This window comes from Peromyscus eremicus, chromosome X (genome assembly GCF_949786415.1).
Source record: "Peromyscus eremicus chromosome X, PerEre_H2_v1, whole genome shotgun sequence".
Classification (NCBI taxonomy): Eukaryota; Metazoa; Chordata; class Mammalia; order Rodentia; family Cricetidae; genus Peromyscus; species Peromyscus eremicus.
The window spans coordinates 27873718-27900574 of NC_081439.1; the positions used below are offsets into that span (position 1 = coordinate 27873718).

Consider the following 26857-nt stretch of genomic DNA (forward strand, 5'->3'; position numbering starts at 1 on the left):
GGCAAGACAGAAAGATGGCTTGTTAGTATTTTGTAAATTGAACTATACAATTGTCATAGGAACCAGCTATTGGATTCTTGTGCAGTATTTCAAACAAAAGACAACCTATGTTCACATAAAAGCCAATATGAGCATTTGCAGCAACGTTACTTCTTTTTTGTAGTCTGTGTGCATGTGTGTATGTGTGTGGGTATGGTGGTGGATGCATGTGTCTGCACATACATATGAAGACTCGAGGTTGACACTGATTGTCATCCTTGTTGCTCTCCACCTTACTGACAGAGGTAAAAATCTCTCACTTGTACCCATAGCTCAGTGATTTGGGTTCCACCATCTCCATCTCTCAAGTGCTGGAAATATAGGCAGGCTACAATGTCCATCTGCCATTTATAAGGGTGGTGCAGATTTGTCTCCAGTCCTTGTGCTTTGTGTAGCAAACAATTTGCTCACTGAACCATCTCCCCAGCCCTACTACTTTACTTCTAATATAATATCCCCCAAATAGGAAATGACTAAGATATTATTAAATGGGAAAAGAGAGGGGGGGGGGATGGGTGGGAGGGGGCAGGGCAGAGAGAGAAAAAGGAGAATTGAGCCTGAATCATACTATGGAATAGTACTCAGTGGTTTAAAAAAAAGGAACAACTGATAATTACTAAAGCATGGAATGACTTGGATGAATTCTCCAGAGAATTATACCACGTGAAATAAAAACGCAATTTCAAAAGATGTTTGAGTACATGGTATTTGAGTATATCTATGCTAAAATGGTAAAAAAAAAAAAAAGCAGAAAGAAGAACAGATTAGTGGTTAAGACTGGGCAGAACAGAAGTAGAAAGGAACAGGTTTTAAAGAGCAACCGGTGGAATCTTTATATTCCGTACCTTGACTGCAATAATTTGGAAGCTTATCCATGTCCTGAAATTACATAAAACCAAATATCTACACATACAAACACACAAATTCAAGTAATACTGAAGATATTCCGATAAAATCTATGGACTGGCCGGGCGGTGGTGGCGCACGCCTTTAATCCCAGCACTCGGGAGGCAGAGCCAGGTGGATCTCTGTGAGTTCGAGGCCAGCCTGGGCTACCAAGTGAGTCCCAGGAAAGGTGCAAAGCTACACAGAGAAACCCTGTCTCAAAAAACAAAAACAAAAAAAATCTATGGACTGTATCAACACCAATATATTGATTTTGGCATTGGACTCTAGTTTTGTAAAATGCTGTCTCTCACTGGAGAAGCTAAAATATTCTCAAATAACATTTAATTTTTCATTAGTTTTAATTAGGAAAAGCTACTACTAGCCTATGTGAGTTGATTTAACACATATAGATTAAAGAATCTGTCTGTACTAAGCTTCATTTGTAACTTACCAAGACCAGGACGAACAGAGACAGGGCATGGCATAATTTGGTTACCATAATTTTCCAATGCATATAGGTCATTCATTATCTGAGAGGTGCTTTCTTCAGTGCCCAATATTACTGTAAGGAAAATATTTTTCAAATGTAAGAAAATACTTCTATGCACATATTTTATATCCAGCAAAACTAGCCTTCAGAAAAGAAGTGAAAACAAAAACATTCACAGACAAACAAAATAAAACAAAAAACAACCAAAAGTACTTGTTGTGAGACAATTTACCCTTAAAAATAGGACATCCTTTGATCAAAAAAGTTATGTCAGAAGGAATATACTAGCAAGAAGAAAGAACAAACAATGGAAAGGTGGTAATATGGCAGTAGAGAAAGTGCAGGGATTCATACACTGCTGATGGAAATGGAAAATGGCACAGCTACCCTGGAAAAGTTTCTTCGTTTCATACAAAGTGAAACATGCAATTACCAAAGAGCCTAGTAATCACCCTTTGATATTTATCCCAGAGAAATGAAAACTTGTATAAAGATGTAAAATGAACTAACAAAATCTAAACAATTTTAGAGTCACTATCAGGTCTGTCCAACTTGTATCCTACATTTCATATGTGAATACATGCGACCAAGGATGGCTATACATGTGGTCCAACACCAAACCATAAATTACTTAAAATATTCTGAGACCTATTGTAGAGTAATTTTTGCAACTTGATTGTGTAGTTATTGAATGTGAACTTTGTAGATGACATAATCATTTCTCAATATCAAAAAGACACACAGAATACAAAAGTGGTCATTTACAGATTTAGAGAAAAAATTAGTAGTGGCCAGCAGGTAGAGACAGGGATGGGGATAATGTTGGTTGATGGGCAACAATGTGGCTATAAAAGGGCTATATGAGAGATGATGGTGATACTAAAACTTTTTGGGAGACATGTCCAGGATAAAGGATACATGATCCCCCCCAAAATGGTAAAAATGAAATAAAATACACATATAAGCATGTTCACAAATGAATACAAGTAACAGAGGAGGAGGGCATGGGGAGGGCAGTAGGAGGGTGAGTAAGATATATTGATACATGTGTATCAAAATGTCATAAGGAAACCTATTATTTTATATGCTAACTAAAAATTAGTAAGATAACAAGAGAAAAAATGAATACACATAAAACTGAAGACATTTCAATAGTGTCTGTAGGTATCATGTTAATATTTTGGTTATAATTTTTGGCACTTTTGAAATGCTGAAAGAAAAGAGCCCAAACCACAAATTTTCTATCAGAAAATACTATTCTGTAAGGGTAGAGAGGAAGGGCTGGAGACATAACTCAGTAGTAGAACTCTTGCCCATCCTCATGCTCAAAAAGGATAAAGAATGAAGGGAAAACAAAGATGCTCTCACATGAGGGAAAACTTTGACCCATTTGTCATTGGCTGACGTAAACTTAAAGAATGGCTAATTGGTTGTGCAGTGGTGGTGCACGCCTTTAATCCCAGCACTCAGGAGGCAAAGGCAAGCAGATCTCTGTTTGAAGCCAGCCTGGTCCACAGCGTGAGTTCTGTGACAGTCAGGGCTACACAGAGAATCCCTGTGTCAAAAACCAGAAAAATAAAAAAAGAATGGCTAGTTGGTCATTGTGGCCCAAGCATATAATGGTCTTTACTACCTGAGAGAAAGATGTCAGTGGGTCATGTATGCAAGGTTTGACAGGTCTGGGCAAACATATTGAGACTCCACTGTGAAAATAAATGTCTAAAGGAAAATCTTCAGATAAGAAAGAGTGATGAAATATTAAATCTTGAAGCATTAAAAAAGGCTAAATAAGTTAGGCATTGTGACTCATGCCTGTAACCCCAGCACTTTGGAGACTGAGGGCGAAGGATTGCCCTAAATTCAAGGCTAGCTTGAGCTACATAGTGAGTTCCTAGAAACCCTGAGCCACAGACAGAGACCCTATCTCAAAAAAAATTAATTTGCCCCCCCAAAAATATATAGAGATCAGAGAAACTAGAAACTGGATCACTTATAGCTGGTGGGAATATAAAATGGTACAGCCTTGATGGAAAACTGTTTAGCAGTGTTGTATAAAATCAAACATGAAACTTCCATATAACCAAGCATTTGCACTCTTGAATATTTATCCAAGTTAAAATTTATGCTTACACAAAAATCTACACATTAGCAAATAATATCATCAAAATATATTGTCTGAAAAATTTAAAACACCTACACATGAATGGTTGTAGCAACTTACTTGTAATTAAAAACTGAAAACAATCTAGTTGCCCTTAAAGAGAGGATAAACATGATGAAATACACCCATAGCATAGAACGCAACATTTAAAAGACTAGTGACACATTCACATGCAAAAAGATGTTCAGTGAATTATGTTGGGAAAACATGGGTAGAACATAAAGGGCATTTCTGTATTATTTCTTACAGCTTTTATGTGTATCTTAAGTTACCACATAGTTGGAAGTTTAGTTTAAAAAGGAGCTACCACTAGCTGTGCACTGAGGATGTTACTGGATCTAGATGAAATGGCACTACTAATACTACATTAATCAAAACTCACCAATTTCTGAAGGAAATGATGCAGCAGCAGGTTCTTGGTTTCCACCATTTTCTGGTATAATTGGGTTATTCAGTGTCTCAGGGTTGTTATCCACAATGTTTTCTGGATGAACTGGTACTTCTATTAGTACAAGTTTTTCAATTACTGAAATAAAAACAATTCTCAATCGTGAATCCTGTACTGTGAGAAATTACTCCTCACTGACAAGGAGAAAGGAAAACAGCCTCACAGAGAACAAAGTTCAAAGAACTTGTCCCCAAATGATTTCCCCTTAAAAACGGCAATCAAAAATTCGTCAATTAGAAAGGATATTACTAAAGCAGGAATCTTGGTTCCTCCCAGGAAAGAAGAAATAACAATGGAACAATCAGAAATATAGATGTGGAGAGACTGCATCATCCATGTTTTGCTATCGGGAATGTAAAATGGTACAGCCTTTCTGGAAAACTGGCAGTTTCTTAAAAGTACAAATGCTGTTTTCATAAAACACATAAATTGCACTCATGACATTTGTAACAGACAAAACAAAAGTTTGCATTACATTAAAACTATACATAAATGTTCACAAAAGCTTTATAACCTGTGTGATCTGAAAGAAAATGTCCCCCAAAGTGAGTGGCACTATTAGGAGGTGTGGCTTTGTTGGAGTAGGTGTAGCCTTGTTGGAGGAAGTGTGTCACTGGGGGGTAGGCTTTGAGGTGTTATACACTCAAGCTATGGGACAGAGTTGTTTCCTGTTGCCTGCAGATCAAGATGTAGAACTCTCAGCTCCTTCTCCAGCAACATGTCTTCCCGCATGTTGCCTTGCTTCCTACCATGATGATAATGGACTAAACCTCTGAAACTGTAAGTCACCCATAATTAAATGTTATCCTTTATAAGAGTTGCCATGGTCATGGTGTCTCTCCACAGCAATAGAAACCCTAACTAAAACAATTGGTAAAATAAATCTTTAAAAAAAAGGCAAGTGAAGTACATTGTGCTAACAGAAATGATTTCTTCTTTGTCCATTGTGGTGGACATACATTCCTATTCATGGGATGAACTTGCACAGTGCTTGACACATATTTGCACACACAAATAAATGCAAACAAAACTGGGGCATCACAATAAAATTTGTGGATTATACCAACCAGGATATACAATCTTGGTTGTGATAACTCACTATATTTTTGTAAAAATGTTACTATGGGGGAAAATGAACATTATACAAGAACTCCTTATATTATATCTCAAAACTACATGTGATTCTGCAATGCATTACCATGAAAAATTTAATTTGGAAAAAAAAAAACTTACTCCCAAATGTCATCATCTCACCTCCATGTATTCACCATGATGTGCATGTAGCTCCACAAACTCTTCCTCCCTTACATACAATAAACAAAATAATAACAATAAAATGTAGTTTAAAAAATATAATAGGTACAAAGCATGGTAGGAAAAGACTATTTTTAAAAAGCTTTTACTTGCCACAGGTATGGTAGCACATGCCTATCATCTCAGTACTCAGAAGGCGTTCAAGAGGGCTATAAGACTATCCTGGGCTACATAACAAGTCCAGGTCAGCCTGGGCTATATGCAATCTTGTATAAAACAAAGGAAAACAAAAGCTGTCACTGACAATTAGTACTAAGAATGTTGGGGCCAGATAGATGATTCAGCAGTTAACAGCTTTTGTTATTCTCATATAAGTCCCAGGTTCAGTTTCAGCACACATATAATGGTTCACAGTCATCCTTATCTCTAGTTCCAAAGGATTCAACACCTTCTTCTGGCCTCCATGAGCACTGCCTATAAATAGTGTACAGACATACATACAGGCAAAACATCCATGTACAAAAAACAAAAATGAATAAATCTTTTAAAAATATTAAGAACATTAATGCAGAGGGCTGGAATGATGGCTCAGAAGTTAAAACCACTTACTCCTCTTTAGAGGTCCCAGGTTTGATTCCCAGAGCCCACAGGTTAGCACATAACTATCCATAATTCCAGGTCCAGAGGATCCAATGTACTCTTCTGAGCTCCTTGGGCACCAGACATGCACATAGTAAACATATATATATATGGGCAAAACACTCATATACATATAAACAAACAAATAAACAGATAAATAATTTTTGTAAAAAAAAAATGCTAATTGGTGGCTCCCAACCTTCTGTAACTCCAGTTCCAGGGAATTTGACCCTCTCTGGCCTTTGCAAACACCAGGCATTAAAGTGGTACACAGACATGCATGCAGGAAAAATACCAAAACACAAAAAATTAAAATTAAAATTAAAAGAATGTTAATGCATCTTGATTTAAAAAGTGTTGCCGGGTGGTGGTGGCACCTGTCTTTAATCCCAGCACTCAGGAGGCAGAGCCAGGCAGATCTCTGTGAGTTCGAGGCTGCCTGGGCTACAGAGTGAGTTCCAGGAAAGGCACAAAGCTACACAGAGAAACCCTGTCTCAAAAAAAAAAATGTTATCTGAGGCAAGAAAGATGGCTCAATGGATAAAAAGCTTGTCACAAAAGCATGAAGACTGGAGTTCTGATTCCCCAGAACCCACAAAAAAGCCATGTAGGTATAGAAGCCTACCTGTGGTCCCAAAACTCAGATCAGCATTTATGGGTCACAGACAGGGGGTCACCAGGACAAGCTGACCAGCTAGAGGAAAATATCTGCCTCAGTAAATACAACGGAATACAATCACAGAAGACACCCAACAACTTCTGATCTCCACAGACACATATACGGATAGACATGCACCTGTACACGTGCACACGCGCGCGTGCGCGCACACACACACACACACACATACACACACACACACGTCCACATATATCCACAAATGCAAACATAGAGTGCATGCATACTGCATACATATGTGTGCGAAAATAAAAGCACTTCCTGTCTTGTGTGTGTATTCTTCCAAACTCACCTGACTCGGAAGATAGGGAGGCAGCTATAGTTTCAGCATCCGGAGGAACAATATTTCCTAATAAAGCAGGATAATATACTGTCTCCTTATTGTCATTCACGATGACTTCAGTTTTTCTTGGCATTTCTACCAGTACAACTTCTTCAATCTCTGAAAATAAAGGATTCCCAACCATGAGTTCTATATAATGAAAAACTACCTTTCTGGAGGGGGGTGAAATAAAGTTTTCTCATGACAAAGGAAAACTGAATAAATCTTCCCCTAGCATACTCACCCATATAAAGAGCCAAAAAAAGACCTGCAAACTAAAGGATATGCTGTAAGAAGGGAAGTTAAGAGAATCAGAAAGGAGTTGGGGAGGAGAACAATGGAAAGGTTAGGAACATAAATGTGGAGAAACTGTTTCATCCTTAAATTTGGCGATATAAAATGGCACTATGGCTCTGGAAAACTGGTTGGTGGTTTCTGATGGTAATATCATTGTCATTATATATTACCATGAGACCCAGAAAATTGCACTCTTGGAATTTACGAAAAAGAAATAAAACTTATATTTACACAAAACCAGTGCACAAATGTTCATGGAGGTTTACTCCTAATTCCAAAAATTGGATGGAAAAAGTATATCTTTCAATGGGTAAATGGTTAAAAACAACATAGTGGGGGAGGACATGAGACAGAATATGAAATACCTATAAATGGTATAAGTCGACAGGGAACTGTGCTGATGGGAACAAAATCTACATACCATAAGATTTTCTTTATATAATGCTATTAAAGTGACAAAATTCCAGAAACCAGTATTAACCAGATGGTAGGGAACAGGCAGTTGGGAAGAAAAGCATGACTTCAGTGAGGTAGGTAGGGTAACAAAAAACAAAAGAGGCAGCCAATGGTGATGGAGTTATTATGTATCTTGATTACAGTGATGGCAATAAAACCTACTCATATAATAAATCTGTATGGAAATCAATATAAGCACACAAACAACTACAAGATAATTGTGGACTTCTCTATTATATCTGGGTACCAGATCAATGTGAATATCCTGGTAGTATTATTTAATCTTAGTTTTCTTATATATTGTTTGAGAAAATGATAAAGTATAAAGGGGATTAAGTTAATCTTATTTCTTACAAATAATAAGAATCTATAATTATTTTAAAATGAAAAGTTTAATTTTAAAAATGAACTACAAGTGGTTTGCATTAAGGATGTTGAGATGTTTATGGATTGAATTGAAGAATGCTTTCTATAAAGTGTATCATCTGCAGCTCACCGGAATCAGACAGGGGCCTAGAAGATGATGATGAATTTTGCTGGACACTGCTATTTCCCATTGCGGGTGGGTAATTCACTGTCTCAGGGTTCTCTTCCAAGGCTGCTTCTGGTGTTACTGGAGTATCTATAAGAAAAACATTTTCAAGACTCCCAATTATGAATTCATGCATAGCAAAAGTATCCTTAAGTAATGTACAGGAAATAAATACATTCTCACATTGACTAAGACTAAAATTACTCATCCTTAAAAGACTTATCCTTTTTAAAAGGCTAAAAGAAAATCATCTAGAAAGTACATGATGAAGAGAATGAAACTTTGAGAATCACAAAAAAGGAAAAATGAAAACAGAAAAATATACATGTAGAGAAATTGTGTCACTCACAAGTACTAGTGAGGAGATAAAATGGTATAGCTCTTTGGGAAAATTTTTCAGTGATTTCTTAAATGAAGCACGTGACAACTTATGACTCAGAATTTCATGTAGACTTATAAAATGTATATGTAAACACTCATAGCACTTTACTTCTAACAGTAAAAAACTGGAAACATCTTCAACATTGTTCAGTGCGTGAAGAGAAAAAGTTGTACGTCCATGCCACGGAGTACTATTGACACTGAAGAAACTACTGAAATATGCGAAAAAAGGTATTAATTGCAAGCAAATTATGTTTCATAAAAAATTTCACCCCAAAAGTTACATAGCATTTGATTAAATTGAAGTATATTTCTGCAACACATTATCACTGAGGAAAATGAGTACAGCTTAAATGTAGTCTCTATAATTTCTTCCCACTAACATGCAGATTTTAAATTATCTCAAAATATAAAGCTGTAAGGATGCTGACGAAAAATAAAGTGTAAACTGCAAATTCTATTTAAAAAAAGATCCTTAAATATTATAAAGGAAATAAAGATACTTTCCCAAGAAGAAAACTAAAAGACCCTTAAGTAAAGGCAAAAAAGAAATTATTCTAACAGAAAGAAGAAACTGTGGATCGTTGGGAAGGATAAAATAATAACAGAAAGATCCTAAATACAAAGGTGGAGAAAATGGATCATTCATATGTAAGTGCTGGGAATGAAAAATGTATAGAGCAGAAGAGATGGAAGAGTGGTGGTTTCTAATAAACCTAGACATGAAGATGGTTAGTATCTAGAATATACAAAGATCTAAAGATAACTGGACATCAAGAAAATAAATAATCCAATTTTAAAAGAACTAGGCAGAAAGTTCTCAAAGGATGAAACACAAATGGCTGATAAACACTTTAAATAAAGTGTTCAATATCATTAGCTATCAGGGAAATGCAAATTAAAACCACTTTGAGTTTCACCTCCCTGAGTTTGGGCCTACATTAATAAAACAACTAACAGTACATGCTGGTGAGGATATGGGGAAAGGGGGACACATTTTCACTGATGGTGTGGGTGCAAACTTGATAGCCACTATAGAAAGGGCTGGGCGGTGGTGGCGCACGCCTTTAATCCTGGCACTTGAGAGGCAGAGCCAGGTAGATCTCTGTGAGTTCAAGGCCAGGCTGGGCTACAAAGTGAGTTCTGGGAAAGGCACAAAGCTATACAGAGAAACCCTGTCTCGAAAAACCAAGAGAGAGAGAGAGAGAGAGAGAGAGAGAGAGAGAGAGAGAGAGAGAGAGAGAGAGAGAGAGAGAGAAGAAAGCAGTGTGAAGAATTCTCAAAAAGCTGAAAATAGATCTACCACATGATTCAGCACTTCCACTCTTGGGCATATACCCACAGAACTCTACAACTTACTACGGAGATAGTTGTGCGACCATGTTCATTGCTGCTCTAGTCATAACAGTCAGAAGTTAGAAACAATCTAGATGCCCTTCAACAGATGAATAGATAATGAAAATACGATACATTTACATAATAGGATTTTATCCATCTGTTAGGAAAAATGAAATCATGAAATTTGCAGGTAATTGGATGAAGCTACAAATAATCATGTTAAGCAAGGCAACCAATACCCAGAAAGACAAACATTTTTGTTTTCTCTTGTATGTGGATGTTAGCTTTTATGCTTAAATATGTGTGTTTCTCTTAGAATGTTCATAATGGTTAGGTAGCTAGTAAGGGACCAGAAGGAAAGGAGAAACATCCAGGGAGGGGATATAGAATATAGTGTTATAAATGAATAATGGGGATATTAGAACAAGAAGATTAAAGGGGGTTGGGGATAGAATGGAGGGTAAAGGATAGAATACATAAAGGCATAACTAATGATAAAGGCCTTTTGAAAAGCCATATAGAAACCTACTACTGTAGAAGCTTCCTTAAAAACTATGGTGGTTTGAATGAAAATGGCCCCCATTGGCCAGGCGGTGGTGGCGCACGCCTTTAATCCCAGCACTTGGGAGGCAGAGGCAGGCGGATCTCTGTGAGTTCGAGGCCAGCCTGGTCTCCAAGCAAGTTCCAGGAAAGGCGCAAAGCTACACAGAGAAACCCTGTCTCAAAAAAAAACCAAAAAAAAAAAGAAAAAAGAAAAAAGAAAATGGCCCCCATTGGCCCACAGGGAGTGGCACTATTAGGAAGTGTGGCCTTTTTGGAGTAGGTGTGGCTTTGTTGGAGGAAGTGTGTCACTAGAGGTGGGCTTTGAGGTCTCAGATGTTCAAGCCAGGCTCAGTGTCTGTCTCTCTTCCTGCTGCCTGCTGATCCAGATGTAGAACTCTCAGTTACCTCTCCAGCACCATTTTTGCCTGTGTTCCACCATACTTTCTGCCATAACAATAATGGAATAAACATCTGAATCTGTATATCATCCCCAGTTAAATGTTTTCCCTTGTAAAAGTTGCTGTGGCCATGGTGTCTCATTCCAGCAACAGAAACCATAGGACAAATATCTACATATGTAAAATTTAGTCAGAATTACCATATAATGGTAGAGAAAATACACAAAGAATTCAAGCTGATACTCCAGCAGAAGCTTCGCCATTATTATCTAGCAATCTCATCCAGCTATGAACCCTGTGAGTTATAATAATGACCTGTCTGCAAGATATGCCCAATGTGGCATGAACTTTGTAAGAGTAATCAAAAATGAAAGACAATGGCAGAGGGGAAGGCACAGATAGTCAGGCCAGGCCTGGTGGCACATTCCTTTATTCCCAGAACTCACAAAGCAGAAGCAGTTGGATCTCTTTGAGTCCAATGCCATCCTGGTCTCCAGAGCAAATTTCAGGCTAGCTAGGGCTACAACATAGTGACAACCTGTCTCAAAATCAAAAACAAGAGTGGGGCTGGAAAAATGACTCAGTGGTTAATATTTCTTACAGTTCTTCCAGAGGATCAGAGTTCATTTCCCAGAACCCACATTGGGCGGCTCACAACTTACTTGAAGTCTAGTTCCAGGAGTTCTGATGCCTTCTTTTTGCCTTGCAGGCACTCACATACACTGCATGCATACATACACATACATATATTTAAATTTTTAATAAATAATTTAAAAATGTGTTATCATGGTAGAACACTTCCCTAATAAGCACAAGGACTTTGGTTCCATCCCCAGCACTACAAAACAATCTTATAATGTGATAAAGTTGGCCATTAATATTAATACAAAAAATGAAGCAGATCACAATAAGATGTATAAATTGAACCAATTTCAAAATCTTAGCTATATTATATTATATTATATTATATTATATTATATATTATTTATTGTTATTTTATATACTTATTATAATGTTAAAGACGTTAAATCATAAAATTCTCTCTGAAATGCTTCTTACAAAGGTGTGTGAATCTGAAATAATTTCAAGTGAGAAGTTTCATTGAACAGGTATAATGAGAATGGATGATGGAGGGGCTCAAGAAGTCTTACCCAAAGATTGTAAGAGCCAGAGGATCAGGAAATTTGTTGTGAGATTCTTTTCCTAGTGACATGGAAACTATAGCCAGAAATTCTCACCAACATGACTTGTCCAAATGTGAGCTGAACAAGGATGGCAGCACTGGACATGCCAAATTGAACAGATAAAAGCCCACGAGGCCTCAACCCTACACAAAGAGCTATAGGCAATTGAGGAAAGCTGGGAATGGTAGAGGTGGCCTTCCCCTGGGAAGAGCACACCAATTGTTTGTCCAGTGCCAGTCAGCCCTGAAAACATACATACAGGTAGCATTATACAGACTGAACAGGTTGCATTTAGGAATATGTATGTTTATGCATATATGTATACAATAACAATGCGTTTAAAAAGGACATGAATTTAAAGGAGAGTGGGAGGTGTATATGGTAGGGTTTGAAGGAAGGAAAGGGGAAGGAAATGTTGTAATCTCAAAAATAAAATAATGAATACATAAAAATAGATCCCACCCTCAGCTGAGGAGCTATTGGCAATTGATAGCTATAGAGAAAAGGAGAGTCAATCTTATTTAACAATGAGAGCCCTTATAGACTGCCTAGGCTCTAGTAGATAGTCATCTATTCATGCAATACTGTTAACACTAAGTGGACTCAGTGCATTAAAAAAAAGAGTACATGAAGTTGGGAATGAAAAATGGGGGAGGGGTAAGGAAGGAGTTGGAGGGGAGGAGAGGGAGAGGTATAACCAAAACATCACGTGCATACACAAAATTCTCAAACATTAAAAAAAGTCGACACTATCTTACACTGAGGTAAGTTTGGATTATTGAGTGCTATTTGTAATGAATATCATTGCAAACTCACTGAAGTTGTGAAAGACAGGTGGATTGAAAGTGTCTTCCTCTTCGTGATTTTCCTCAAAAGTTGGATTGTTCATTGTCAGGGTGTGGTTTCCAACACTGGCTTCTGCAATTTCTGGCATTTCTGTTAAAAAAATTAACTATTGTCATATAAGATCTTTCATATATACATTATTTCCTCTAGGAAAGGAGGAGGAATTAAGACATTCACACAAAAAGGAAATGTAGAAGAATTTGTCCCCCACAGACTTACCCATAGGAAACATTAAAAGGAAATCTTCAATACTAAAGGATGTGATGAAAGAAGGAATTTTGAATCATCCAGAAGGATAAAACAATAGAAACAACAGGTACAAAATGCTAGCAGGAATATAAAATAGTCTAGCCACCCTGAAAAGCAGTCATGCAGTTTCTCACAAAAGTGAACATGCATATGGCCAAATTTGTCAAGCTGTATACATTCAACATGTGTAGGATTTTACATATCAATTACTATGGGTTGATTTTACATATCAATTACTATGTGATATGTTGTCTCATTCAGAATTCAGCATTGACAACTTGTTAGTATTGAGATAAGAGAACTTTGAGAAGAGGTTACCAAGCTGTGAGAATTCCTCTCTCATAAATAGCATCAAGTTCCTTGTAAAAGAGGCTTAGTGCAGCGGTTTTGGAGCTTGCCTTTATAACCTGTAGCCATGTGAGGAGATGGCCTTTCTCTCCTTTAGAGGAAGCAGCCTTCACCAGAAAATGGCACCTTTATTTTGAACTTCCCAACCTCCAGAACAGTAAGAAAACTAATTTCTACTTTTTACAAATCAACTAGTCTATGATATCTTGTGTTACCATCAGAAATAGACTGAGACATCAGTTACATCTCAATGAAACATTTTATTTTTAAAAAACTAAACATGCAATTCGTATTAGTAATCAGACTCTTGAGAATTTGTATTAGGAAAATAAAAATTCAAATTTATACAAAAATCTATACATAAATGCTCATAGTAGTCTTAATCCTAACAGTAAAAAAACAAGGGGGAATAAAACCCCACAAAATTTCCTTTAACAGACGAATGGTTAAGTCACGGCATATCTATACCATGGAATAGAGTGTTCAGCAGTAAAAAAGGATGAAACTGTTGATACACATAACGAGTTGGATGAGTCTCCAGGGAATTGTATTGTAGTGGGGGCAGGGGAAGCTTATATTAAAAGGTTACATGTGGAATGGAAGGACAACCAAAAAGGGATGGATTTGGGTGTGTATTTGTGGCAATACAATCATGTGAGATAGAAATGAACCTTGTGATAGAACATTCTGTATCTTGACTGTGGGAGACACATCAACTTTCTCCTGTGATAAACTACACAGAACTAAACTCACAGGCACAAATGACAACCATAGCTTTCATAACATGTTACCTTTGAGGAGGATTCTATTTCTGCCTTATTTCTTACCACTCTATATGAATCTGGAAAGGTCTCAACATAAATCTTTCAATTAAAAAAAAACTAATACTAATTTGTGTGAAGGAGTTTTAAAATATAAAGAATGCTATTTGTGTGTCTTTATAAACTCACCCAAATAGGGAGGGATGTAGACAAATGGTGGGACAGCATTGGCGCTGATATTCTCAACTCCCACGACAACTGGGTAAATCATCCCATTCGGGGCATTGGCCAGAATGGGGTCTACTGGTTGCAGCAAAGCCAGAGGTGCTTCCACAGCAGGCTGCTCAGACGAGATGATGGCATTGTCGATTCTTTGAGCACCTTCATCGATGGGCACTATGTCAAGGTCGGAAACTAGCTCTTCAGGCTCGGCCTCTGCCACTGGCTGAGGAACTGTTCCCTCAGGGTTGTCCTGGTTCTGGGTTGCCTGTTCTGTCTCATTTAAGGAGTCACCACAAGTTTCCTACCCAAGAAAAGAGAACAAAATGAGTTAAGCTTCCCTCAGTTCCTGGACTTCAGTTCCACTATGAGATCAGCCAATCGAAACTTTTCTTTTTGTTACTGGTTTGTTTCTTGAAATAGGTTGTCATATCATTCAAGCTAGCCTACAAATGATAGCCCTCCTGCCCAGGCCTCTTGGGTACTGGAATTATAGGCATACTTAACCAAACCTGGCTGTCAAGCATTCTTTTTGTAATTAAAATTTTATTATAAAGAACTTGCAAATTAAAAAAAAAAATCATGCAGGGAAATAAACCAGACCCAAAGTCAAGATAATCTTGTGTGAATACACATTACATCTAAAATGACACTAACCCAGTATAAATCAACTGTGAATAAAAACAAGAATTAAAATGCTAATCAGAAATGGCTTAGTATATTGTTCTTCCAGAAGATCCAAGTTCGGTTTCTGACACCCATACCAAGAAGCTCATATCTGCTGGTGACTTACACCCCATGGGATCTGGTGCACCATTCTGGCCTCTGCAGGAACCATGCACACACACACACACACACAAACATAAATACTTTTAAAATATTTTTAAAAGCTGATCAAAGCATGGACATCTATATCTATCACCACACTACTTTCTACTTTTAAAAGAAAATACTGTCCCCCACCCCAGTACATTGTAGGTGAGTTTTATGCATGGTCATTTAGTAACATAAAAGTACTTGTTGTGGTAATTTAGCAAGCCTACACTTAAGCATTTTACCAACAGAATTTTAGTCAACCATCTGCTGCTGAAACAAGTGTAGATCAACCTTGCTAACTTCATGGTTACCAGCTCCATATCTTTAGGTACTAGAAGTTTAGCAAAATTGGAAGGATGTTCTGATAATACTTACACATCTCTCTGTCTGTGACATCTCACAAACTTCTTGCATTCTTGAAACAGTGTCATAAATATTGGTAATCTGCCTGTTTGTCCTTTCAAGAAGTTCTTCTAAATGCTATTATAAATAAGAAAATTGTTAAGTTATCATTTTAAAAGAAAAGTAACATGTGAAAATGTATGAAGCATGGGGCTGGAGAGATGGTTCAGCTGTTAAGAGCACTTGTTTCTTTAGCCGAGGACCTGGGTTCAATTCCCATCACCCACACTGTGGTTTATGACCATGCCTAATTCCAGTTCCAGGAGATCTGTTCCCCCTCTGACCTCTGCAGGCACCATGCATGTATGTGGTGCAATACATACATGTAAGTAAAACACATAAAATAAAATGAATAGTAAAAAATTTAAAAATGAAGTAATTAATTTAAAAAAAGAGAAAATCTATGAAGCTGACTTTTGAGTGCCAGGCACAGTGGAAGTTCTCAAGCAGTCAGGAACGCCCCATTTCCTTGGTGAGGCCTGGGTGCGACACCAACCACTTGGCTGAGACATGGACTCTCAACCTGCCTCTACACTATCTGACCTATGCACACGTACTTGGAAGAAACCTCAGTGACAGAAGGTGAGCACTTCACAGCCCCTGACAGCCTCCTATGCACACATACATGCTGCAGCTACTTCCCATCAAGGAAGGTGGTAACTTAGAGAAATTCACAATCCAGGGCTCCACCCCACACCTACTGAATGGAGATCCTGAGTGGAACCAGAAGGCTGGGTTGTGACAGTCCTTGTGTGGCTCCAGAAACATGCTCAAGTGAGAGAAAGCCAGGGCTGTGGCACTGAGGTAAACATCACAGCTCTAGGGGAACATGACTGGCTCCAGTACTAGATCTTGTTAGGTGCGTGATGTTGGGAAGGTCACTCAACTCCTCTGTGCTTCAGTTTCCTCATGTTCAGAATCAGGATGAAAATACCTCTTAAGTACAAACATTGCTGTAGCACTATCTTAATACTAAAATAGCAGTGTTACAAGATGATTGGTTCAACAGTGCTCAATACTCCATTAGTGTTATCACCTCTGCACACCATGTCACAGGTAAGGAGGGGGGGCCAACTTGCCCAGAAGGGCAGACAGAATCCAGACTCTCAGCTGAGTCTTTTCAGAAGTGGAGTCTGAGTAGAACATTTAAAGGTAAGGTAAAAAGCTATAGGTGACCGGGCGGTGGTGACGCACACCTTTAATCCCAGCACTTGGAAGACAGAGGCAGGCGGATCTCTGTGAGTTTGAAGCCAGCCTGGTCTACAGCGCGAGATCCAGGACAGGCACCAAAACTACACATAGAAACCCTGTCTTGGGGGGAAGGCGGAAGCTATAGGTGAAGATAAGTGGATCATCCAGGGCAGAAGGATCAGCATGCTCAAAAAATACACAGTGAGAAAAGGAAGTTCAGCGTTTCACAGCCAGTATAATAAATGCTGTCTAAGGAACTGTGTTCTGAAGGGAGTGCAAGGGTGAGAGCCACTAAGAGGGAAAAGGCAGACAAGAAGAATGGTTTTTTGAAGCTGCAGAGGAGAAAGAGCAACGGGAACTACATATATGATTGGGAGGTGAGGGCTGTGATCGATGCAAGTAAGTCTCCCAACACAGAAAGCAAGGAAGATGTAGAAACCAGCAAGGGCACGAGCCCTGAGCAAGGGAAGATTTCACTCTTCATGATCCGGAATGGTCCAAAGCAAGCTAGGCTCTGGCAGGTTTGCTGGCTGTGGAAGCTGCCTGGGGCTGTGGAATATTCACCAGGAAGAAGACAGCCCTGCCCAAATGGGCTACTCCTCTGGACTCTGCCTCCCACCCATATCAGGCCCAGAGACATACACAAGATGCCTGGCAAGGAAAAGTTGCTAGAAGAAACTGGAGAAAAGACAGAGGAGAACCAAGGACTGCAAGCAGCATAGCCTAGGGGTGCACCAGTAGAGTTCAGTGAAAGCCAGGAGCCAGTAATATCAGAAATAGCAGTGCTTCCAGGGACAGTTCTTCAGAACACAACTTGGGAACCTGAGCATTTTTAGCCCTGACATCACATTTTACCCAGTTTGCCTAGTTGTTGGGACCCTGGCCAACACTATACCACAGACAGCAGGGAACTAATGTCTAGACACTGTAGGCTCTACAGCCCTAATAGATCTCAAACTTTTAAATTTGTTATTATTTATTTTATTTACATTTTTACTGCTGATTGAATCTAGAACATCATACATGCCAGGTAAAGGCTCTGATACTGAACTGTATCCCTAGCTCTTTTTTTCCGCTTTTTTTTTTGAGACAAGGTCTCATTAAATTGCCCAGGCTAGCCTTAGCCATGTGACCTTCCTGCCTTAGGTCTCCCCAGTAGCTAGGATTATATGCCTGCACCATCACTTCCAGACAAACTTTTCCTTTTCAAACTGTGTTAGCACATTCTATTCAAGAACTCTTATGGGATAAGAACCACCATATATATATATATATATATATATATATATATATATATATATATATATATATATCTCCATTGTCTCTAGGGCAGTAGATCTCAACCTTCCCACTGCTGTGTCCCTTTAATACAGTTCGTCAAGTTGTGGTGACCCCCAACCATAAAATTATTTTCATTGCTACTTCATAACTGTAATTTTGCTGCTGTTATGAATCGTAATGTAAATATCCTAATATGCAGAATATCTGCCATGTGACCCCATGAAAGGGTCACTTAACCCCCAAACAGGCATGAGCCACAGGTTGAGAACCACTGCTCTAGGGTATGCAGTTCACAAAAGCCTTAATAGTTATGTATTTCTATTGGTATCTACTAAAAAAGTTAGTTTTTCTAATATCCACTAAAAAAATTAGTTTTTCTAATATCCCCTCAAAATGACATTAAGATAAATTCCTCACAAAAAATTGTTTCAGTTGTAATAACTTATATGCATAACTTTATATGCAGTTAAGCTCATAATAAAACTGCATCCAAATCAGCCAATTGTCATAGAAGACTACACAGGAAAAATTAAACATCAAAGAATTTATATGAGTTTTAATTGCATTTAATTAATTATGGACTTTTTCTTCTTATTTTGTTTTAAATTAGTAATGAAGCTGGAACCCAGGGCTTGAAATGTGTTAGGTAAGCATTCTACCCCTGAGCTATATCCCCGGTCCTTTCTTCACTTTTTATTCTGAGATAGAGTCTCACTAAGTTGTCAAGGCCGACTTTGAACTTAAGATCCCTCTGCCTCAGCTTCTTGAGTAGCTGAGATTTACAGGCCTGCACTATCAGGCCCAGTTAATTACAAGTTGTTGTTTTTATAACTTATAATATCCATATTTACAGTTCAAAATTTTCATGTTGAGATAATATTCTAACCAGAATTTCAAAGTGTACATTATAGTGGGATGATAATTACAGAACAAGAGAAAAGTTTAATGGTACAATGTCACTAAATGTAATAAAACCTGCTCAATATTTTAGAAAAAAATACATTTAAAAGACAGAACTTTGATACCTCACAAAAAAATACATTTAAAAGACAGAACTCTCAGCTGGGCAGTGGTGGCACACACCTTTAATCCCAGCCCTCAGGAGGCAGAGCCAGGAAGATCTCTGTGAGTTCGAGGCCAGCCTGGTCTACAGAGTGAGTTCCAGGACAGGCACCAAAACTACACAGAAAAACCCTGTCTCAAAAAACCAAAAAAAAAAAAAAAAAAAAAAAAAGAACTCTCAATACCTCACAAAATTATAGAGATCTTGAAGAATGTTTCATTTTTTGTTCCTCTATAGAGATTATAAAAGCAAGTAGCCAGTGCTTAATATCAATATCACTAGGAGCTAAATTAAGCACTAGGAAAAATATTTTCAAAAAACTACCCATTTTAATAGTTTTTACTTTGACCTACATTCTAAAGGATTTCATAAATCTAGTACTATAAAACAAAGATAAAGTAAGACAAAACCCACCTTCATATGGGAATGAAATAGAAAAAGCACTAATTAATATAAAGGCAGAAAATAAAGAAGCTGTATAAGGACTTAAATTGGGGAAAGTGACTCATGAGTATCAATTACTATGAATATATTTTAATATAAATAAACACAGGATTAGGGGTGTGGTTTGGTGGTAAAACACTTGCCTAGCTTGCCCAAGATAGTTTTTCCATGTGTATTGCATGGCTTATTTATCACCTGAGAGGGCCTAAAATTACTGACCCTAGAATTAACAATGAATGCACCTAGAATCCAGATCTGGATATCTATTCTCCAAGACAGAAGGATTCCTTCAGAAGTTGAATTCCTAGGCAGGAGCAGGGAAAATGCTGATGAACATAAGACATCTTTTGATGCCAGAAAAGAAGAAAATGCTCAAGAAAAATGAAGACAGAGCAAGAAGGCTTTAGGAGCCAAAGGGAATAAGTTCAAGATTACCCAAACTGGAAAATCAGATCGATAACATGAGTGATGCTAATATTGAATTGTAAAACATAATAAAGTAAGTATTGAGTCTGTTTTGATATACTGATATATACACATATATGTATATGTATTTAAATAGGTAGTAGTAATATTAGCTCATAATTTGTAATACAGTAAATGTTCATGAGTCTATTTTTATATGACTAAATAAAATTAAATGAGTGAGAAATAAATGATGATTCTTCCTAACAAATTCTAATCAAGTAATTATAATAAACATGGAAAAAATGAAGGAATAGAGAATCACCATTAGGCAAATATCTCAGAAATGATGGCCACAGTTAAAAATCTATTGTTAGATAATAACTCAATTCAGTGGGTTTGGGAGAAGCAGGATGTTAAAAGAACCACAGAAAAGGCTGTGTATTTACAACTCACAAAAGGAAAAAATGGAAGATACTTTGCAAATCAAGTGATTGATGTTAACATCACCATTAAAAAGATATACAGACAACACCTACCCTGTGAGATGGCTCAACAAGAAGATAACATCACTTGTGCAATATTCTTGCCAACAATGAATAATCTCAATGTATTCAAAAGCGGATATTAAACACACAAAAAATGAGAAACATTTTATAAAGTAACTGACTAGCTGTCATCAAGTGTGAAGGTCACAATAACATGGAGAGAATGAGGAACTGTGACAGATCCAAAGAGACAATGGAGACAATTAAATCCTCTGTGTGTGTGCACACACACACACACATGCATTTAATGATAATAATTACAGAGGAAGAGGTCATGAATTTGAAAGGGGATGTGTTCGCAAGAAGAAATAGTGATTCACAAGAAGAGTTGGGGAGGTAGAAATGATATAAATGCAATGCACACATAAATGAAGTTCTCAAATTATAAAATTTAAAAAATAGGAAACTATTAAATGTGAGATACTGGATTGATCCTGTTTACAGAAAAAATAAATGTGAGATTTAGAAAAATGGCATAATTCAAGTAAGAACTATAGTTTAAGTAATATTTCTGACTCAATGTTGATTTCCTAGTTTTGATTACAGTATAATTAATATCAGGGAAGCTGAATGAGGTGCCTACATGGAGAACTCTGTAGTATTTTATTACTCTATCAAAAGCCTAAAACTATTTCAAAATTAGAAAACCCAATAAAACTAGGATCAAAACTGCTGTGAATTGAGCAACAGAGCCATAGCTCAGCAGTGGACCACTCATCTGCCATGCAGGTATGATCCCCAACACTGCAAAAAAAAAATCTGAATTTCAAACAAGAGGAAAACAAAATGGTTCATAGTTCACTATCCCAAAAGAAGAACACAAATTCAGGATAGAGAAGTATTTCCTTGGGTATGAGTCTAAAGTAAGTTCACAGTAGACAAAAATTGAAAAATAATCTGACCCTGAGGCTGTGGCTCACTGATAGAGAGCTTACTTAGCATGAACAAAACCCAGGGAATCCATCTCCAACACTGAAAAAAAAACCTGAAGCCGGGTGGTGGCGGCGGCGGCGGCGGCGGCGGCGGCGGTGGCGGCGGCGGCGGCGGCGGCGGCGGCGCACGCCTTTAATCCCAGCACTTGGGAGGCAAAGGCAGGCGGATCTCTGTGAGTTCGAGGCCAGCCTGGTCTCCAAAGTGAGTTCCAGGAAAGGCGCAAAGCTACACAGAGAAACCCTGTCTCGGGGAAAAAAAAAAAAAAAAAAAAAAAAACCTGAACTGGCTCCTCAGTAAGTGTGAAAGTGCTTAACAATGTAAAGATTCAAGTTTTGAAGAGTATCAGTTAATAATACTTTCTTCTTCACAAACAGGTACTCTATTTGTATTCTTATCTATAGCAACACAGTCCAAAAACAGAGCCATGCGAGGGGAACTGAGTGCTTGTGAGAAAACTCTAAGAAAACAATAGTCTTGTAACCTCAGTTTTTTAAAAAACATGGAATTGTTCTTGGAATGTGCTTTCATGCCCCTCCCAGGCATAGAGGATAGGAGTGAATTCACTTTAGATTCTTTTTTTTTTTTTTTTTTTTTTTTTGGTTTTTCGAGACAGGGTTTCTCTGTGTAGTTTTGTGCCTTTCCTGGAACTCACTTTGTAGACCAGGCTGGCCTCGAATTCACAGAGATCCACCTGCCTCTGCCTCCCGAGTGCTGGGATTAAAGGCGTGCACCACCACCGCCCGGCCACTTTAGATTCTTCATTTCAACTAGCCATTATTATTTGTTCATAGGCCTCTGTGGAAAAACATGGTTTTGCCACATGTGGCTTGCCCTTGTAATTGTATACTTTACTCAGGTGACTGTTCTTTAACCCTCAGAGTATAAATTGCCTGATGTTCTGAATAAAGTTGGTTATTGCATATAGTCTACCTTATTTTCAGGCACTGCTCTCCCAGATTCATGCTGCCAATTAGAGAGGTAAATAACATCTAGGGAGAATTTATTTATAAACCAAAAAGAGATATAAAGGTAGAAATTAATAGGAAAGTTCAGGATATCTATTTTGTTTGAAGAAGTCCCAAATGTCTCTTGATTGTATCAAAAGACCTCTCATTGAACATATAAAAACATGAAAGCATGTACTGGTAATACTATTAATTCAACTGCCCTTATGTAACAATTCCTATTGAGCATAACACTTTCTGTACTTCAGTGCACAAAGGCTAGTCTTCCAGCAACCTAAAATCATTTCTGCTATGAAAGGAAATATTTCTAGCCATAAGCAAAGAATAAAATGTTACAGGGCTCTTGATCTTCAAATAATCCAACAGTGACACTCTGTGGACAAGACAGGAAACAATCCTTCTTTGGAATAAAACAGGATGTAAATAACTAAATAAACAAGAAACTATTATAATAACTGAACTATAATAACTATTCAAAAGCTAAATTATGGACTTTAAAGATAATATTAATACAAATACATTAAGCAGTTAGAAAAACATTTGTTCTAAAATACATGATTAAATTACTTGAGTTAGCCTTGCATTATATACTTAATCAATAGCCAAAAAAAATGTAATTATAGTAAAGCATGTACTAGTAGAACTATATTCTTATTAATCCAACCTCCCTTAAGTCATCATTCCCATTCAATATAACACTTTCAGTACTTCAGAGCACAAAAACTAGTCTTCCAGTAACCTAGAATCATTTCTATGAAAGGAAATATAAATATTGAAGGGCTCTAGCAGGTCCAAGCATGGCAAACATGGCACCAGCAGGTCTTGCCCATCTCTCTTCCCTCTCCCTTGCTAAACCATTAGATTACATTCCTAAAGCAAGCCACCAAGGTCTATTCCCTTATTTGGCCACATTGTTATAACTGACTCATTCCCGAGGCTGATCTCCAAGGACCAACTATCAAAACATCAAGGCCCAGCAATCAAATATCCCATTTGCCTACCCTAATTAAAACACCCAATCAAAATTTACCAACCCATGCTAGCTCATTCTAACACAGACCTCTCTTTTTCTCTCTTAAAATCAACACTTGCAAAGCTATTTGCTGCTGTTTCTGCCAGATTCAGATTCAACCACCTTGTCTCTTTGCCTTGCTTAATAAAGGATCTCTTTGTGCTTGGAAGTAGGTGTTTGTGCCTAATCTGAGGCCCAGAGGGGAACACCCCACAATAGGTGAGTCCCTTCAAATAAAATGTTGTCATCTGTATTAGAGGAACAGAATTTATAGAATGAATATATATATATATATATATATATATATATATATATATATATATATATGATTTATTAGAATGGCTTACAGGCTGTGGTCAAGCCATTTCAACAATGGCTGCCTACCAACAGACAGCCCAAGAACCCAGCAGTTGTTCAAACCATGAGACTGGATGTCTCAGCTGGTCTTTAGTATGCAACAGAATCCCAAAGAAGTAGGCTCTAATGCCAGTAAAGGAATGGACTTGCCAAAAAAAGCGAGAGCAAGCAGGGAAAGAGAGAACAAGCTTCCTTCTTCCATGTCCTTTATATAGGCTGCCAGCAGGTATGGCCCAGATAAAAGGTGGATGTTCCCACATCAAAAGATCTGGATTACAGGTGTATCTTCTCAACTCAAGAGATCCAGAATAAAAAATGGTCTTTCCATTGCAAATGATTTGGTTAAGAAAAAAATCCCTCACAGATGTACCCAGCCACTTGGGTTTTATTTAATTCTAAATGCAGCCAAGTTGACAACCAAGAACAGCTATCACAAATTCACCTCTTGTCAACTTGACACAGAACCATAAACACATTATAAATTTTAGAATAGGTGATAGTTTTCCTTGAGGGACATTCTTTTAGTATCTCAAACTTAAATAAGACAACCACTGTTACTTTGTTACTTAATGTTATATTACATGATAAAGAAATCAAGGAAAGAAAACAAAGACCTGTACAAACACATTCTTAACAAAATATGACAGAAACTTTCATATCAATTATAATCCTTGTTTCTGCAACTGGCCACATGGCCTTAGCTGGTTTTTGTAACTGTAGACCAGAGATAAGGGAAATAACATTCTGCCCCTGACTTAACCCCAAGTCTGAGACCAAGGCCAAGGGAAAAACCCTGTCCCTGGCTTGACCAGGAGCCCCTGGCTTAGAAATAAACCCCCATGTGACTCAGCAATATCAGGGAGCGGGGAGAGCAGGACAACAACCAGCCAAGTTGTACTTTTCCACTAGCTCACTGCATATTCTCCAAAACCCTATAAAATCCCTCCCCTTTCCCCCAGCCCTCTGCTGTCTTTCTTCCTGTTCAGAAGCCACTATCATCATGTTCTCCCCAATAAATCTTTTGTGTGAGATTGTTGTGTGGTATGACTTTTTGGTATTCCTTGGTTCCTGCCAAGATACTCAAGTGCCAGAAAAACCCTTAAATTGATAATGTGACTTGGATGGGCTCTCCAGGTGCCTGTGCTCCCCCCACATACAGGGTCTGAATTGCACCAGGACCTTATCCCTCATCTCTAGTCAACTCTGGCATCCCATCCATCAGCAATAATTCTCTAAGTTTCCCCTTCAGACAGAGATACCTCCAGCCATGGTCTTTAAGGTTATGGTAGACCCTCTTCACCAACCCATCACCCTCACCCTTGGAGCCACAATCCTGCAGCTTCCTTAGGCCCAACTAGGCTATTAAGATCCTTTCCACTCCCCTTTTCTGCCTCTCCCTCAAAGCTGCCTGTAATTCCACAGCTTCTCTATGACCTTGTGGCTTTTATGATAGTGTGAGATCATGTTCCTGTTCCTTTCCTGTGGATAAGACCTTATTCCTAAGCTCAGTTTTTTTTTTTCAAGATTTTTTTTTTATTCTTTTTTTTTTTTTTTTTTTTTTTTGGTTTTTCGAGACAGGGTTTCTCTGTGTAGCTTTGCGCCTCTCCTGGAACGCACTTGGTAGCCCAGACTGGCCTTGAACTCACAGAGATCCGCCTGGCTCTGCCTCCCGAGTGCTGGGATTAAAGGCGTGCGCCACCACCGCCCGGCCTAAGCTCAGTTTTTCATTGCCTTTAAGCAAGCCTCTGGGCCCCATCCATGAAAGCCCTGGTACCAGGTGCTGATTGCTTCTATTTGGTCTAACCTGAGTCCTGGAAATGCCCTTGACTACAGGCTGCTGTGACCCTTTTTCCTACACACCCCTCACCCATGGGAATGGTGACATCCATATCTTCTCATTCTCCCTTGAGATATCTCTTAGAAAACTTCCAGCCTCTCCACCTGGCACCCAACCTAAAGGGCCCCTAATTTATTCACTTTTGCAATCAAATATGGTCTCAATATCCCTTAGATAACCAATCCAAACGGCCACCTAATGGCATTCAAGAGTCTCAATATTATTCAGGACTTTTACAACTACGGTGGGCAATTGCAGAAATGGAAAGAGATTCCCTATTCCCAATGTTCCAGTTTTCTCTTATCTTTGGTCCAAGCCCTGTTTGGTTTTTTTTTCTCTGCCCCCACCCCAACACACACACACATATGTGTGCATGCAACACACACACACACACACACACACACACACACACACACACACACACACACACACACACACTGTGAATGTTGGCTGGAGCATCTCTAAGCTTCCTCCTGCAGCATCCTCTATAGCTAGGGGCTCACTTTTTTCTATTCCTGTCTTCTTTGTTCTTAGCTTACTGGAATGAGTTTTACAGGGATTCAGGTATCTTTTAGGTACACATATTATTAAATTATTGTTTTATGCTGCTTCACTTCACTGAAAAGCTGGCTCTGGAGTTAGTTTATGGCTCTCCCTCTTCTAGACCGAAGCATGCTTATTTAAGGGTTCCCTCCAAAATCTCTGTCCCATGTCAGACAGGCCACCTGACTATGTGACAGAGAAAGGAAAGCAAAACAGGAAACTATTTCTAATGAAGATTATTGCTACTCATTTCATACTCTTTTTGGTTTTGATTTCATTCTCTAAAACTTTTGCTAAGGTGTGAATCTTAAGATTTGTAAGACTATTAATGTAAACTTTCTGTACTTAAAGATTTGTAAGTATATTGGATATGGTTAAAAATCTCTAAAATTGCCGGGTGGTGGTGGCACATGCCTTTAATCCCAGCACTCGGGAGGCAGAGACAGGTGGATCTCTGTGAGTTCGAGGCCAGCCTGGGCTACCAAGTGAGTTCCAGGAAAAGGTGCAAAGCTACACAGAGAAACCCTGTCTGGAAAAAAAAAAAGAAAAAAAAATCTGCAAAATCAGCCGGACGGTGGTGGTGTATGCCTT

General features: G+C 38.2%; 1 protein-coding gene across 1 annotated transcript in view; it reads right to left on the minus strand.

Annotated features, from left to right (window-relative positions):
* Nucleotides 1-757: 757 nt before the first annotated feature.
* The window catches only part of LOC131899737 (uncharacterized), a 41843-nt gene continuing 15743 nt past the window's right edge, over nucleotides 758-26857 (minus strand). The window contains exons 4-11 of the mRNA XM_059251214.1: nucleotides 15661-15765; nucleotides 14440-14773; nucleotides 12863-12982; nucleotides 8167-8292; nucleotides 6888-7037; nucleotides 3961-4104; nucleotides 1379-1489; nucleotides 758-762 (exon numbers count right to left, since the gene is read on the minus strand). Of these exons, the coding sequence (XP_059107197.1) occupies nucleotides 758-762; nucleotides 1379-1489; nucleotides 3961-4104; nucleotides 6888-7037; nucleotides 8167-8292; nucleotides 12863-12982; nucleotides 14440-14773; nucleotides 15661-15765 (1095 nt within the window). The remainder of the gene's footprint in view (nucleotides 763-1378; nucleotides 1490-3960; nucleotides 4105-6887; nucleotides 7038-8166; nucleotides 8293-12862; nucleotides 12983-14439; nucleotides 14774-15660; nucleotides 15766-26857) is intronic.